Raw genomic sequence first — 15,883 nt, forward strand, 5'->3', positions numbered from 1 at the left:
AATATTTAGAAAGCTAATCCAAGCTTGAAATATTTTAATTGTTGTTTTAAAGGTCTTAACAATTCCTGAAATGCTAGGCTTACCAGATTATACAAATGCATACCTGATTTTGCAACTGCTCTCATTTTGGCAGGAGAAGTCACAGCAGTAATAAGATTACACAGCAGTGTTCCTCTGCTATTCATCTTCTGCATTTCTGGTGCTTTTAAAGTCCATTCATCTTTCAAATTCTAGTTAAGAAAGACAGTCATTTGTACATTACAAAACTTATTTCAGATGTAAAAGATCTAACGTATAGAAAGGAACAACCCTTCCCTGATGCTTGGGAATCCCCTGCAGTATATCTGAACATGCAAAAGGAATGGGAATGTAAATGCAGAGTGCGAGCTCCCTGGTTCCAATTATGGCAACTGCTTATTCCTTAAGTCTATACTTTTATGTTACTAATAGATGTCTTATTTGCTTCAACTACATTTCACTTCTCCTTCACAACATCTTACCAATGTATCTTCCAGAGGTTTCTTTAAGTCCTCTGTATTCAGAGAGGGCTGTGCTGCTGGAATTCGTTCTGTTGTCTCTTTTATCCATTTCTTTAATGAATCTACAAGGAGCTCAAAAGTATCCATTTGTTTCTGACAGGATGATACATCTTCTTCTCTAGACAATTACAGACAATTAAAGGAATGTCAGTATTCCTTCTGGTAATTAAATCAACAGACATTATCAATCTGATATTGCTATTCTAAATTCAAAAAGTCACAAAGACTGGTTTTACAGATATGAGCAGAATGTGGAAAACTTAAGTCTTGCTGTACAGGTAACTTATATGGAAGTTCCAATAATTTCTCCAGTTTTCCTCTGTAGCCTGATTTCAAATGGTACTCAAAATCAATTCACACAAATAGCGATTTCTATTCTGTCAGAGAAGGGGAGAAGCAGGGTTTTCCTAGGACTGAAAGGACTCCTGTGAACGTGACAAAATCTGAGAATTGTCTTCACAGCTCACACTAGAGCTCTTGAACCAGATAGACTAACCACAGAGGCATTTCCAAATACAATCTTTTTTTTTTAATAAAAAAATATCTCTACTCTATGGTTAACCACAATCTCTTTAAATTGCATACAAGACAGTAGCTTCTCATCACAACATTCACACAGAAATATTTTAAGAATTTGACTTACTTTTCCTTTACAGTTTCCTCTACCTCTCTGAATCTCTTTGACAAAGTATTTACTTTTTCTAATACCAATGCCTTATCTCCAGGAAGAGCATGGGATGAAAGTTCTTCAAGAAGCTGCTGCAAAACTTCCAGATCCTTTTTATGTTGTGCCAATTCTACACTAGCTTCCTGCCAAATAGGATTACATTATTCACGTTAAACTTTACAATCACTTGTTCAAAATCAAACTCTTGATTTTAGATAACCAAAGTTGGGAAACAAGCATGCACTACTTGTTCAATCACTTAGATGAGTTACATTAGAAATGCACAGTATATCCAAATGGAATGGTGCAGTACCTGCATATATTGAGACACTTCGCTAACATCCTTTCTTGGTGCCTCTGTCTCACTGAGCGCCTGGTTTTTCTCATCTATAAATGACTGAAGTTTTCCTGAAAGACCTTCAAATAACTCAACTTTAGTTTTCAACTCCTCCATTTTCATAAGCTTCTCTTTATGCTTGTTACTTGCTTCAGAAAACCGTCCTGTGAGTTCATTCATTTTAGCTTGCAGTGTGGATGCAGTGGATGGATCTGCTGTTTCTGTGAACTTCCTCATCTTTTCATTCATAGTGTTTATACTGCTTTGACGACCCGCAATGTCTTGTTCTAGCATCTGAAACAAGCAAGGACTGCTTTGTATTCCTTGTAACTAAATTTTAAGAATTGAAAGTGGTTCATGATATGAAAAAGCAAATCAGTACAGCTCAACAGTTAGTACAGATCTATTTCAGCTACAAAAATCCTCATGTGCCGTTTTACTTCACACAGTCCTCCTTATTAAGTACATTTTGAACCCATTAGAGGTGTCTAACTGGGATTTGAATTATTTTTGATATTTGAATTATCAAGCAAATGTTCATACTTTCAGAAAATGCTACTTACAATGCTTTTACTAATAATATCCTGAATAGCAACAGAATTCAAAGGCACTTGATCTTGTTCTTCAAGGTTCTTTTCAACTCCTTCCATCCAATCCAGCATTTCGTCCAAACCATCCTGCACACTTAGGGATCGTGTCAAAGTTATTTGAAGTTTCTCATTCCTTTCATTCACAGACTTGGATAAATTGTCATACCTCTTCACAACATCATCTGATAAAGAGAAAATATATTGCAGAATTTTCACTCGGCTAAACAAAGCTTTAAACTCATTTTAGCAGTTCTCAACCAGGTAAGTGTCAAAAATTGCCTATATCAGAAAGAAGCAAAATTCAGCCTTATGCAGTAAAAACATCAAATCCTTCAAATAGAGCCTGGAAGCCCATTGTAAAAGGGAAATGAGGGAGCAGCTTACATCTGTACTCCTCAGCTGTTGGAAGCTTCTAACAGCTGTTGACTGTTCCTGAGAAATAAAATAGTGCAGTGTTAAGACAGCTCTTCTACAATTATGTCCCCTATGTTCCTACTAGAGCTGAAAGGTTCTTCCAGGTAATTCTTTGTTAGACCTTCAACACTTTTGGGACAAGCTTGTGAAAGTTACAAATTCCATATACTTTCCATGGAGTGTCATCACTGACTCCAAAGAGGCCAGCTCACAGTTGTTTCATTTTGTTGTTCTGTAAGCTACTTACAGGATTCCACTAAGACACAGCTGTGTGATTGTCTTCAGACAGCGGTGAATGGTATGCTACTTCTCACAACTGGGAGGAAAGAATATTGGCTGTAGGTAGTAAGGTTTTTGCTAGAAGCAAGGGCTTTTGGCATTTGTGAGAAGAGGTCTGAGGCTGCGCCATGGAAGACATGGATGGCTCCAGCAAGCTCTGACCTACTCACAACAGGGCATAGCTAAGCTCCTCAGCCAAACTGGTGGTGCCTCTGAAAAAATGTATTTAAGAAAGGGGAAAATACTGCCTGGGACTGAAAAGTAAGGGAAAAGAAAAGGGTGAAAAACCACCCTCCAGACATCAAGGTCTGACAAGAAAGACGGGGAAGAGGTGCTCCAGGCACTGGAGCAGAGATTTCCCTAAAGCCTATGGAGGAACATGCTGCAGCAGATAACTACGCAAGAATGTGAAAACTGTGTTTTGTCTTTTTCAGTACCTGCAGGCAGACACAAGTGATAAAAAGAGGTACCAAGAGAAATAAATATTTTACCCAGTGTTTTCTGAATCTCATCTTTGTCTGGTGTCAACTCTCCCCTTGATTCCAGTAACACTTCAGCAGCTTTCTTCAGTTTTTCTACAGCAATTTGGTGGTTAGACACTTGTCCTTGAAGAACCTGTAACATTCCACAGTTATAAATTATGGTTTTCAACACAGCTAACAACACTTGCAAGGCTTGAAATATGCCATACAGCCTAAACATAGTAGTGGAAATAAACTCAGTTTGTGACCTCTCCTTAAGAAAAATCTTTACCAGTGGCTATGACTGCTGTTGACCTTCTGGCCCTTGTTTTACTTTATTCACCATCTTTTTTGTGTTCTGTTTTACGATACTTCTCTGACTCAACTGATTTCTTTCATGTTACTTCAAAATCTGTATTTTGATCAGTTGTTTTTAAAAACCACTTGTACAGACTCACATACTATACGAAAGAAAAATAAACATTTCAACTCAGCATTAGAGGACAATTCAGGGGGAAAAAATGCAGCAGCAGCAGCAGTTACACATTCACCATTAGCTGTACTAACAAAGGATCAGGCTGATATTGTAGCTTAAAGAGGAATAGCTTGAAATTAAGATGATCACCTTCTTCAGAGTTTAGGAATCTCCTGGAGCCAGTGTCACAGAATTTTACCTAGGTTTGTCAATCTAACCAAGAAATATAGTTTTAGAGACTAGCTCCGGAGTCGTAAGAGAAAGACAGAAAAGCTGAATCAAATTCTGAAAGTGGCTTTCTCTCTCCAGTGTATCAAAGTACTTCAGGGTTGTCATGGACTGAGTTCTGATTTAAACCATTACAAGGATGAGTAATCTTTGAATTGTTTCAGCCCTCTATGTTGTGTATATGATGTATCTTTGTTTTCATTCACATGAACTTTATCCAAGTCGAAAATGAAGGGACTTCTCTTATATTTCTTGATACATACTAACTAAATGAACATATGACTCAAAAGGTAATCCTATCTGCCCTGCCAGGACAAAGAAGTGATGTCAATACATTCAGCACTAGTATACAGAGCACAACAGTATGCCAGAACATAGTATGTCTTGCTGACCCACTTGACACAGTAAAACTCAGATAGAGCTGTTTTTCCTTACACTAGAGAAATATCCTGTACTTGTGGAAAAAAAAAAAAAGAGGGAAAAAAAAAGAAACAAAAGATGTACCAGAAAATCTTCTATGATGACAGAAAGTGAGCAAGCTGATGCCAGAGGCATTGAAGAATATTCTGAAGGACAGTTAATCCTGCTAAAAAGATTAGACCCCACCACGCTGCCAAGGTCTGTGCCTAGCTGGATTATCAGCTGCATGTGCTGGCTACAAGGAACAGCTTTCACTTGCAACACCTGACTTCTTCAAAAATACTCTTTGTTTTGCTTTCATTAATTGGCCCGCTTTCTTCAGCCTCTTGTTTTTTCTCTTCCTTTGAATCTTTTGACATGTTGTACCATCTCTCTTCTTCTCAGTTCATACTCATTGAGTGCTCTTTTGTGTGGCACGTAATCCATGCAGGCATTCCATAAAAGAACCCCAGTATTCCCTCCCTTTGTATTACTTGCATGAAAATCAGCATTATACAGGATGTAATTCATTTTGGCATAAGGAACAAAAAAAATTAAATGAAGATTCATATTGTAATTAGTGTTATTCCTACTTTTTTAGCACTTGGAAGCACAAGTGCACCTAAATTGTTCCACTGTTAGAAGTACAAAATATGGATTTTGTTTTCTTATGACATCACTGTGGTTTGTCCCCTGTGATGTGTCGTGCACCAAAATGTTTGGCAATTCCAGACTGCATGAAAATTTATGTAACTCCCCTCATACTTGGGTTCCTAAAGCTTTCTGTAAGAAGGCAACTAACCACAGTTTCATCTTCATAAAGTCCATCACTAACCTGTCTTTTATCTTAGGTTTTACATAAAATTGTGAGTTAGCCCCTCACTGGAAAACAAAACAAAACAAAACAAAACAAAACAAAAAACAAACAGCCAAATCATCAAAAAACTGTTTTTCAGTGCAGTACAAATTATGTTATCCTCACTCTCTGCAGTGTGTACGGTACTGGATACAACTGAGGCAGGCAAACAGACTAATCACCATCAGGCTGTTTATCCAGTATGATTCTTTTCATAATGCATTAACACACAAACGTGAACAGAAAAAAGCAAGTCACAGACAAAAAACATAAAACAGCAAACTCTGATTGCAAACTATAACCACTGAAACCTTTCTCAGTTCAAAACCTTTCCAGATTTCACCCTGTAATTTGCTACATAATACAAAACACATCTTACTTTCACTCCAGCTCATGGCATCTTGGTCTCCCATCTTTTTCACCCTAATGCTTTTCAGGTAACGCTCTGGAGAATTGAATTTCAGAACTATAAAAATTGCATGCCTGTATGCAAAGCAAGAATTTGGCTTATAGCCACCTGAATTACAGATTATCCCTTTTTTTTCAGACAAAAAAACATTTCCTTTTAGGACAAAAGTACTTCTGCTTTGTAAAGCTTTTCACCTTGGTTTCTTCTAGTTGTCTTTGGAGATTTTTGGGATCTACTGCAATTGGCTCTGATAGTTGTTTGTTCACAGCTATTTCAGAGGCCTGGAGACCTGATAAAAGTCCAGATGAGGCATCTTCATAATGCTGGTATTTATCCACCAAGTCTTTCAGGTTATTTCCAAGTATGCTACACTAAAAGAGTAGAAAACAAACAAGCAAATATGCAGGCATTAAATAGTGTGCTGCATTTCACATCGATCTCAAGGTCATACTTTCCTGCCCGAAATATTGCATGATTTTTTTTCCTATCATCATTCCACCCTCTGCTTGATTTCTGAACTAAGGCATGACTGCTGGACAGGCTACACAGGTCTTCCCTGTTTGTCCTCCTCAAGCACGATTTACAACCTGAACTGATGCAGACAGGAAACTGGAATCTAATCCACTGCACTATAAAGAAAAAGCTTTAAGAATACTTTTTGATTAATTGATGTAAAAATTCTTTCATCAGCACTCTGACACCAAAAATTAAGGAAGTGGAAGCTGGAAATTTAAAAAAATAAATCAGAATATATGTGTATGTTCATTAAAACACAGACAGCAAAGTATAGCTTTCACAAATGCCTTCTCTGCATAGTGAATCCAACATGGTATGGCTCGGAATTGCATATACGTTTTGTTTCGGTCACTTACGAACATCATCTGACCAAGACCTATTAGTTCTATATGCTAGCATGCTCTAAAATGTATACAGCGAGTTATCAGACAAGCAGCTCAGTCTTTCAGACCCTCTGGAGATGGTTTCACAAGCAAAATCTGATTGTATCAAGTCATAATATTTATAAACAGTTACTTCAAATATTTATATTCTGAACCTTCCTCACACTGAATTGTAATATTTACATATGGTACACGGTCTCCATCTGGTGGGCAAACATAGAATGGACTCATTTACATAACCAGTTAATGAAGAACTGACAAACATTCATTCAACATATGAGCCTACAAAGTCATATGCATGTGTGTGAATATATATATCTGTAAGAGCAATATAATTATTCACAAAAAGCAGAAAGGTTACTAAAAAAACAATTTGCAACATGGAAGATCTCACAAATTGTGGAAGAACACACTTTTTAAAACGCTTTCCTTAAAGACTTGGCTTACTAAAAGAAGTCTGCTGTGCTCTGCATATTTATGGTGAAATATTTAAAGTATGCCTATTATGAGTGTGCTAAATGTATACCTGGAGGTTAGAACTTCACAAGTTGACAGACTGAGACCACAAATTAAGCTGCTGGCTTTTTACTGTTACTGGCGTAACAATAAGCTCTCTGAAAACGTTGCAATGACATCTTTACAACAATACTCAAGCGAATCTAATAAATCAACTTGGAGGAAAGCTAATCTGTTCATGTAGGCTTTTTAGCTTCCCTGTTCATGTAAGTTAAGTAAGGACAGTGCAAATGAGTTTCTATAACTGGAAAGCCTTCTTCACAGACTGTTTGAGAGAACAGGGTTTACACTGTTTTCACTGTAATCAAGTGATCAAATCCATGACTTCATATAATTTACATTTCTGAGCAAGAAAACATTAAAGAGATGAAAATTCCTAAAGATGGACACTGAGGCTCTACTAAAGAGTCGCAGATCTATGACCTCAGAAAATTATGAACTAGCACAATCTAAAGGTACTGACAGCAACTGTCTCTTAAATGGTTCAAATAGTAATTATCTCCAAAGTTTACAATTCCAGGATATTGTCAATATTGAACCATACTTTGTTGGTTTTTTGAAAACAGCTGAAAAGTTGGCACATGAGAGCAGTTGGTGATATTTGTCTAGTTCTAGCAGACAGATTTCATACAGGAACCTGGCACAGAGAGCTGGATTATCTTCCCTAAAGTACATGAAGGATTTTGCACTACTAGTTTCTCAGTAGTTAGAGACTAATCTCAGATTGTAAAGGATAAAATGTTTATTTGGCAGTGCAGTGGAAAAGAATTCCTGTCCTCAAATCACTATGTTCTTGCACACCTACTGCTGAGAACAAAGGTCACATCAGGACAAACTACTTCAGGATAAAATCAAATTGAAATTTTGAATGTTAAAATAAGCAGATGTGGGAAATATAGCAATGAACATAAAGAGATGTTATCCATCTAAAAGTACTACAACTCCTTCCACCCCAAAATGTTACTCAGACATCTTGTACTGTCATTAACACATTTTAAAAAACGTATTCAAGGCTGGAAAGAACAATGAGGAATTCTGGGTTTATTTCCACAAAAGGTGGAAAACTTTATCCATTCAGACCTTAAATAGTCTGCACGAAAGCAAATATTTTTGAAAAATACCTTGCTCTGTTATCTAAGAAGCAAAGAATTTATAACTTTCTACTGTGTATGTTTCATCTGCTAACCCTCTTTTATCCAAACTGACAAATCAATTAAAAGTAGTCTTTCTTACTCAATGTAAACAAAACTTACCTTAGTATAGAGAGACTTGAAACGATCTGAAGCATTATCCAGTTTATTTTGCACTTCAGTGTATGCAGCTGAAGTATCAATACTATCTTTGTCAACCTTTACACCATCTCTTTTGCTACATGACCTTGCAGCGTCTAAAACTCTTTGTCCAGAAATTGTAATATACCGTAAATCCCCTTTGTGAGATATCACATCTTCTGAAAAACTCCTTTGCCTTTTCAGCTTGACCATAATACCAGCAAAGTCAGAAGCACCTGCCTCTAAATTGTCAAGTTCTTGCTCTGCTTGCTGCAGCCAGTTTTCAAATTCACCATAGTCTGCATCAAATTTCTCAAGTTCTTCTCTTAAAGAATGAGTCAATTTCATTTTCCGTTCTGATTCAGCTAAAGCAGTCTCATACTGAGCCTTCAATTCTTTCATGTTCCTTTGCATCTTTTCTTTTTCTTCAGGGGAAAGGTAGTGCCCTTGTTTCTCAAGAAGCGCCTGAGCAGACTGAGTTGCTACTATGACAGCCTGCTGCTGTGAAATTATTTTCTCATGTTGAGCCTGGATGAAAAAAATTATTAAGTTAGGACCAGCACCTTCCTGGATGGTTCCTTAAAAACATATTACTTCTTAAAGGAAAATTCTGTGAGTAATTGAAGTGAAAGTGTTGCTGCTGGTCATCACATATCTGTGTAGATTCAGAATTTTATGAAACATTCAGGCAATTTTAGCCAGACATACAGGAAATCTAAATGGGAGTCTTCAAATATCACTGGAACTCACAAAAAATAGGATATATTTATATCACACAAACACTTTCCCCTGTATTTCTAGACATTATCAATCTTTTAAATCTGTTTTCCTGATAAAAATTACTCGCTTATTACTTAACATTAAGGGTAGCATCCTTATTGTAATAAAAATCTGATTTCTCTAATAAAACATTGGAAGGTAAGCAACTTTCTACATCAAAACTGGTCCAAATCAAAACAGACCAAAAGGAGTGAAAGAATCAAACATTAAAAATAATCACTTCTTCCTGTACTGAATGAACAAACACCATTATACAATTGTTTTGATTTCATTTCATTTTTCAATTTCAAGAGTAATTATGCATATCAAATATACTTGGTCATAAATCAGGTCCTCCTATCACTAAGGATCAAGACACATTCTATGCATGCAAATTGTTTCACTCGCATAAAAAACCAAATCAGTTGAATCACAGGAACTCAAACTGTAGGCCAAATAAAAAACATATTTCAAACAGATTCTTTCAAAAAGTCCCCATTCTTGAAGGTCTTCTACTCCCATGTAAAATACCTATGTAAAACAAAAGGTATGCTTTTCTTTCCACAAGTAGTGTTGGCTATTATCCTGTAAGTATTATGTGCAGAAAAGAACTGTCAAAAAGGTGGAAACAAAAACATTATGTACACAAACCCAAATGATCTTATCTTTTTAGTTTGGGAATTTTGGTTTTTTTTTTTAATAAGAAAGGCAATCCAAAATATTATCAGCTATTAGCATAATAATTTTCATCAACATGACCATCAAACCACACCTAGAAATTCTTGGTTGCTCAACTGTAACTCAATAAATGTCATAAAAGTAAGCTATTATTATTTTAAATGCTTCCAATTATCTCACCTAGAAAATCTGTTTCTAAAATGCTGTGCTGTGGTTTTATGTATCTTGTCCTTCTGAAGCCTTAAAACAGTGTTTTGCCCACATGTTAAAGTTACAGAGAATGAAGGTTGTAATTTCAGCAAACAATTATTAGTAATCGGTCTTCACAAGGAAGTGCAGCGTGGTGAATCACTTGGCTATTAAAAAGATTTTTGAAAGTCATGTAAAAGGTATGAATTTATGTTGCTGGTTATTGCATTTTACTTGCCTGCCATTCATTTCTCACTAGAAAAATCAAGAATAGATTCATCATCATGAATCTTAACATACACCTTGTAGAACATGCACTTTTTGGTACTTTGCAGGAAGCAACCATAATAACAGTGAAAAGAAGTGACAAATTCTCAGTACATTTTAACTACTGAAATGCCTACAACTGTGTTTCTCTAACTACATAGTGCCTAGTCCAAAGTCTGTGACAGAAAGGGCGAGGCTGAATTCACTCATGTTGAATCAGGGCTGACATGCTTAGCAACTAAATGTTGAATAAACCCAGTGACCATACCTTGACTTTCTGATATTGCTGGTTAAGATTATCTTCTGTGCTTTTTACTAGTCCATCCACCTGAGTTTCAAAGTTTTGCTGTATTTCCAGCAGATTACCATTGACATCATCCTCCTCTCCTTCCAAATCTTTCACATCTCCCTCTTCAAAATGTGTTCCGTTTTGTTCTATCACCTGCTTATATTTCCGTCCATGCTCCGCTTCTTTATCCACATTTGACAACCAATCCAAGAGATTATTTATCGTATTTTTACTTTCTTCCAGCTGTTCTATTGCTGCAACCTACATTGAAATTTCAGAGTTTCAGTTTAGAAATCTTTAGGCAATACAAAATATCATATGCAAACAGACCACTTAAAATATCTTAACAGTATAAAATAAACAGCACCATGTATGTTAATCAAAGATTTAGTTTAAAGAAAATAATCCAGCAAGCAGTTTAGTAGTCACCCAAATGAAATTTTAGTATTTCCCCAGGAGATGAATAAGAAGTTGAGAGAATAATCCTGTAAGACACATTAAAAGTTTGAATAAAGGTATGAAATGAAACCTTTTCTGTTTCCTGCTTAATTGCTGTTGTCATAGCTTTATCCAGTTCTTTTTTTGACTCTTCTGCCTTCTGGCTAAGGAGCAAACATTTCGTCTTTGCCTCATTCAGTTTCTGTTCAATGATAGTCTTGTCTTCTTGTGACAACTTTTCTCCACTCTCTTTCAAGAAGGCTTCAGTATTTTTCACAATCTCTGCCAGTGTCTGGGCACTCATTCTCATGTCTTTCTGAATCTCCTTTTGAGAAAATAGAAAGCAAACAGGAGTCAGTTATTCACCAAATCTTTCCAAGCATGTGGTACATTACTAAACTGCAGATAGGATTATTTAAAACAAACACACAAACAAACAAACAAAAAACCCCAAAATAAATTCAACATCTGACAATGCTGCTGCCAGCGCAATATAGCTTTTTGGGTTTTTTAATTGCAAATACGTTGGCTTACACTTCTATTGAGACTGAGGTCACTGCTGTGTTTTTGTTTTGTTTAGGAGGTCAAATATTTTATTTCCATGTATCCAGAAGAAGATATTTCCTATTATTTATAGATAATAGTAAATCTGCTACACTGCAGTAAATTGAGTCTCCTGACAAATTCCATTTCATCATTATCCTAATAGAAAGCTGCAGAAAATAAAGGCTCTGAATAAATTCAGAAACATGCAGTGATCTTTCCCAGGTGGACAATCCTGTGTATTCCTTAGTTTTATTGAGGTCAGAAATTTCATAGGAATATTTTTTATTGTAATTGATCACAATGTTTCAATCTTCAAACAATGTTTTAAGTCTTTTAAATTTCATAGAGAACAGATGTTTTAGTTTACCCAAAGCAGTTTGCATAGTCCTGTGATAGTCAGATAAAAAAAACTGCCTCCTAGTTATCTGAGAAGAGCTTTAATTGAATATATTCACCCAGTTACTGAAGTAATGACCTTTTTATCCTTTATACGCAGTTTAACACTCTTGAAGCTGCAAGATAAAACATTTGATTCTCATTCTAGACCACAGATTTTGCAGCAATTATATAATATAATCTGGCAGCTACAACTGCAGTCCATTTTAATACTTCAGCAAGTGTGTTGGAAAGATTTTCCTGGGTATAGTGTATTAAGACAAGACTCTCCTTCACTGACAAACATCTCTGTGCACCATTTCAAATAGCTCACTGGGGATGAAAGCTCTGAATTGATCTAGGTTAAGACTTTTTAAAGCGCTCATTCCCCTCCTGAGACACCCTTCCACAATGGGATCTACAAGAGATCAACCAGCAAATAACCACTGCTGTGCTAGGCAGTCACTAACAGCTAATGGAAAAAGAATGAAGCACACTACATCAATTCTTCTCTCCTGTGCATACCTCATTTAGGCCATAAATTCCCAAGACAGGTAAGCAATATTAAAGGGTACCCCAGGGTTGTTTCTGTCTGACCATAAGGAGGACTTTGATAAACTAGATGTGCTACTTTAAAGATAAGTAAATCAAGGCAAGATGAAGAAGGAAATTTCTGCCTTTATGGATTACTAAACCTGATTTGGAGATCCACTACTACTAGGAGAAAGAGGATAAAGAAAAGTACCAACTCCTTCAGCCCTTAAACTATCACACACTCAATTAGTATCAGCCAAGACAGAGTAAAAGCTTATACATGACTGGACACAGCTGAAAAGCAAAGACTCAATAAGAGAGGAAGCAAACTGGAAAGGCCCTGATATACAAGGACAGGAGAGATTGCAAGCAACACTAGAAAAAAACAGAACTGAAACCAAAACAGAAGCGAGGCAATGGAAAGCCGCAGACAAGAGAAAGCCTTGCAGCAAAATTGTTCAAAATTCTGCAAACAGGAATAAGCACCTCCTGATACCAGTTAATAAGCTGATTAAATTATTTGAGAATAAACTAGAATGATTTTTATCATATTTGACAGGAACAATTTAAGGTAAAATAGAGTAAGTTTCATGCCTGCTCCAATAGTGCTTATTAAATGTCTAGTACATACTTCTCATTCAAGTATCTCCTAGTATGAAATTTTCTTTTCTCCCACTGGCACACACTAGAGAGTATTCAGGGGTAGTAGTTTAAATGCATAGCAACAAGCTTTTACATTTGGTAGGTCAGACAAATCTATTTTATTCTCCTCTCACAAGACAAGTCTTGTTATTTAAAAAAGAGCCTAGTCACTCTCCTCTGCACTCATTCTTTAACTTATCTGACTGGAATTGGGCTTACCTCCTGTTTGGTCTGGCATTGTTCTAGCTCAGCCTTGGTGTCTCCAATAACAAGAGACTCTTGCTGTCCGATGAGTCGGTTTTCAGTCTGTGTAAGCAAATCACAGATTTCCTGCAGTTTCTCTTTGCATTCCTGCTGTCGTTCAGCCATGTCCTATATTAGAGCCAAGTACAATTGAACAATAAAACAAAACCATCCTCACTTCAGAAACTAACAGACACTCTAATAGGAATTACCTTTGAACATCAATATTGCAAAGTAATAATTTTTAATGTATGCTGTAAACATGATAGCAGTGGTACAAGGAGCAAGATGAAGATATAGAAGTTATGGATAAACCTCGAGTATGTTGTAAGAAAAAGAGACCATGTTTGATGGAATTGCCCAATAGAAGTCTGGCCATGCACATATGAGAGAGATGAAATTTCCAACAACAGGAGTGAAAATCCAATCTCTTAATCACTTGAAACCTGTGATAAACACTATTAATTCTGGAAAAAAAGGATATCAAAACAGAGGTTAGTTGTGATTGTGAGTTAGCACTTGCCGGTATGCATAATATGCTACCTGAAGAGAAAATGTTGAATTTGTAAGCAGTAGAAAAGAACAAACCATGCAACCTCACTATAGTTACTTAGTCCTGGAAAAGTTATCTACGTCTTTCCAAAATTTTATGTTTCTTTCACAAAGTATGGTGGAAATAAGCATTCTTTGAATGGAACAATAATACCAAGTTTCAGAATGCTAAAGTATCTTTCATTATGCATAAACTGAGAGCTGAGATGGTAATTCTGAGTTTTAACATTGCTTTTGAGAGAGAAGAGGAGAAGCAACATCTTATCAGCCTCCTTTGACTCTGCAAAGGCTGTTTATGTTTGCCAGCTGCAGCCATGCCAGCTGACAAGTTCTCAGCTTGACTCATACTTTTCCCAGTGCCTACATCTGGAATTGCAAATACCTTAGCTGATTTACTGATGCTTCTCCCTCTAACCTGTCTCAGTCAAAACAAACCATGGTAGTAAGGATTTAAACAAATCTGGTGCTTTGACTATAGAGACCTAGGAAAAAAGATCACGTAAGTAGAAGACCTGGTAAATTAAACAGAATCTTCAGCAGGACAGAAGTGATGAATAATGGTGCAACAGTAAATTCACTGACCAGTACAGCTGCAGCCAGTTCACTGCTTTATTAATTACTGATACGGCTACTAAGTAAACATCTCTCATTGCTAGAAAAAGTGGATCTGGTCACTGTAGGCTGTACAGATCCTAGTGCCCAAAACTGTGTCTTGTCCATAATCTAATATGGTGTTTCTGTGGCTGTACCAAGGAAAGGAAGCAAAAAAAACCCACAAAAAACCAAACAAAACCCCCCAACCCCAAACAAACAAAACACCAAACAAAACAAAAATCAAAACAAACTAACAAACAAAAAACCCACAAACAACAAAACCCCCAACAAACCCCAAACTTTATCAATACCATCCATCTTTGTAGAACTACTAATTCATCTGTAGTAAATACTGAGAAGGTAAGAATACATATAATATACTGCATGCTGGTATTAGAATTTCTCATCCACAGACAGGGACACTCAGTTACAGAGAAAGGCAAACCTTCTGATCACCCAGCTTTTGTGCTGCCTGTAACTGAGTCTCTAAACTTTCCAATTGAGATGTTAGTGCTTCCTGTACTTCCTGAAAAGATTTCTGGGTGGTATTTAAGAGCCTCAGCAGCTGTTTGCTCTGATTTGGAGAAAGATCTTGAGCATGTTCAGAAATGAAGAACTGAATATCAAATGCAGTGGACTCTAGTTCCATCTTTTTACAGCCAAGCTCTGCAGCACTGTTCTGTAAATGAAGAGAAGGAAATGACTAGCAATCGATACAAGTTCAATATCAATAAAACACAAGTAACACTACCCTCTTTTTCTTAGCCCCTACTCCAAAATGCTTTGGGGAGACAGTTCAGTCATAGTAAATCAAAACTGTGTCAGAATCATTCTGACACATTCAGATACTGGTTTGCTTCGGGGACAGCCCATGTCCAAGTAACAAATAAGACGATGTTGAACATCTATTTCTTTGCTCTCTCATGGATGTCTGAAAACTGGCTGACCTTCAGCTCTGGAAGCTTTATGGCTGGTTAGACTAAACATTTCTAGGTTTCAGGTCTGAAGATCCATACATGTTAAAAGTATTCACTTGAAAGCATTCCTGTTCTTAATGCCACAGAGAGAAACTCCATTTCCAGCAGTGGGGCAAATTTTCCCCACAGCTGCACACTGTGCAGTCCCTATGACATTACCATGCATACTGGAATCCAGCACAGCAAAATAATGTCATTTTTATCATTCATACATACAGGGGGGTATGAATTTTTCTAAAAATTTCACCTGTTTTTCATGACTTACATCAAGAAGTGTGCAACAAAGGGCTTTTTATCTTTCTCTATCTTCTAACACATCAGATTTGGAAAGAATTGAACTTCAGTGAAGATTCTGGACCTTTGCATAAAGATCCAATTTTAATCACTGAGGTATTTGTATTATAAATTAGATTTTCAAAAAGGGTCAAATGTTGCAACAAATGGAAGCAACCAACAGCTT

At 36.5% G+C, this 15,883-nt stretch overlaps 1 protein-coding gene across 6 annotated transcripts in view; it reads right to left on the reverse strand.

Annotated features, from left to right (window-relative positions):
* The window catches only part of DST (dystonin), a 292,306-nt gene that overhangs the window by 90,955 nt on the left and 185,468 nt on the right, over positions 1–15,883 (reverse strand). For 5 of the 6 annotated variants that reach the window (XM_054383861.1, XM_054383865.1, XM_054383864.1 and 2 more), the window contains 11 exons: positions 13,277–13,429; positions 11,052–11,285; positions 10,502–10,783; positions 8,323–8,868; positions 5,849–6,025; positions 3,318–3,441; positions 2,107–2,315; positions 1,520–1,837; positions 1,183–1,349; positions 501–657; positions 104–230 (listed from right to left, as the gene is read on the reverse strand). In XM_054383861.1, the coding sequence (XP_054239836.1) occupies positions 104–230; positions 501–657; positions 1,183–1,349; positions 1,520–1,837; positions 2,107–2,315; positions 3,318–3,441; positions 5,849–6,025; positions 8,323–8,868; positions 10,502–10,783; positions 11,052–11,285; positions 13,277–13,429 (2,494 nt within the window). Of the gene's footprint in view, positions 1–103; positions 231–500; positions 658–1,182; positions 1,350–1,519; positions 1,838–2,106; positions 2,316–3,317; positions 3,442–5,848; positions 6,026–8,322; positions 8,869–10,501; positions 10,784–11,051; positions 11,286–13,276; positions 13,430–14,891; positions 15,126–15,883 lie in introns of all 6 variants that reach the window. The other variant, XM_054383860.1, reaches the window with a different exon arrangement.

This window comes from Indicator indicator, chromosome 9, assembly GCF_027791375.1.
Source record: "Indicator indicator isolate 239-I01 chromosome 9, UM_Iind_1.1, whole genome shotgun sequence".
NCBI classification, from domain to species: Eukaryota; Metazoa; Chordata; class Aves; order Piciformes; family Indicatoridae; genus Indicator; species Indicator indicator.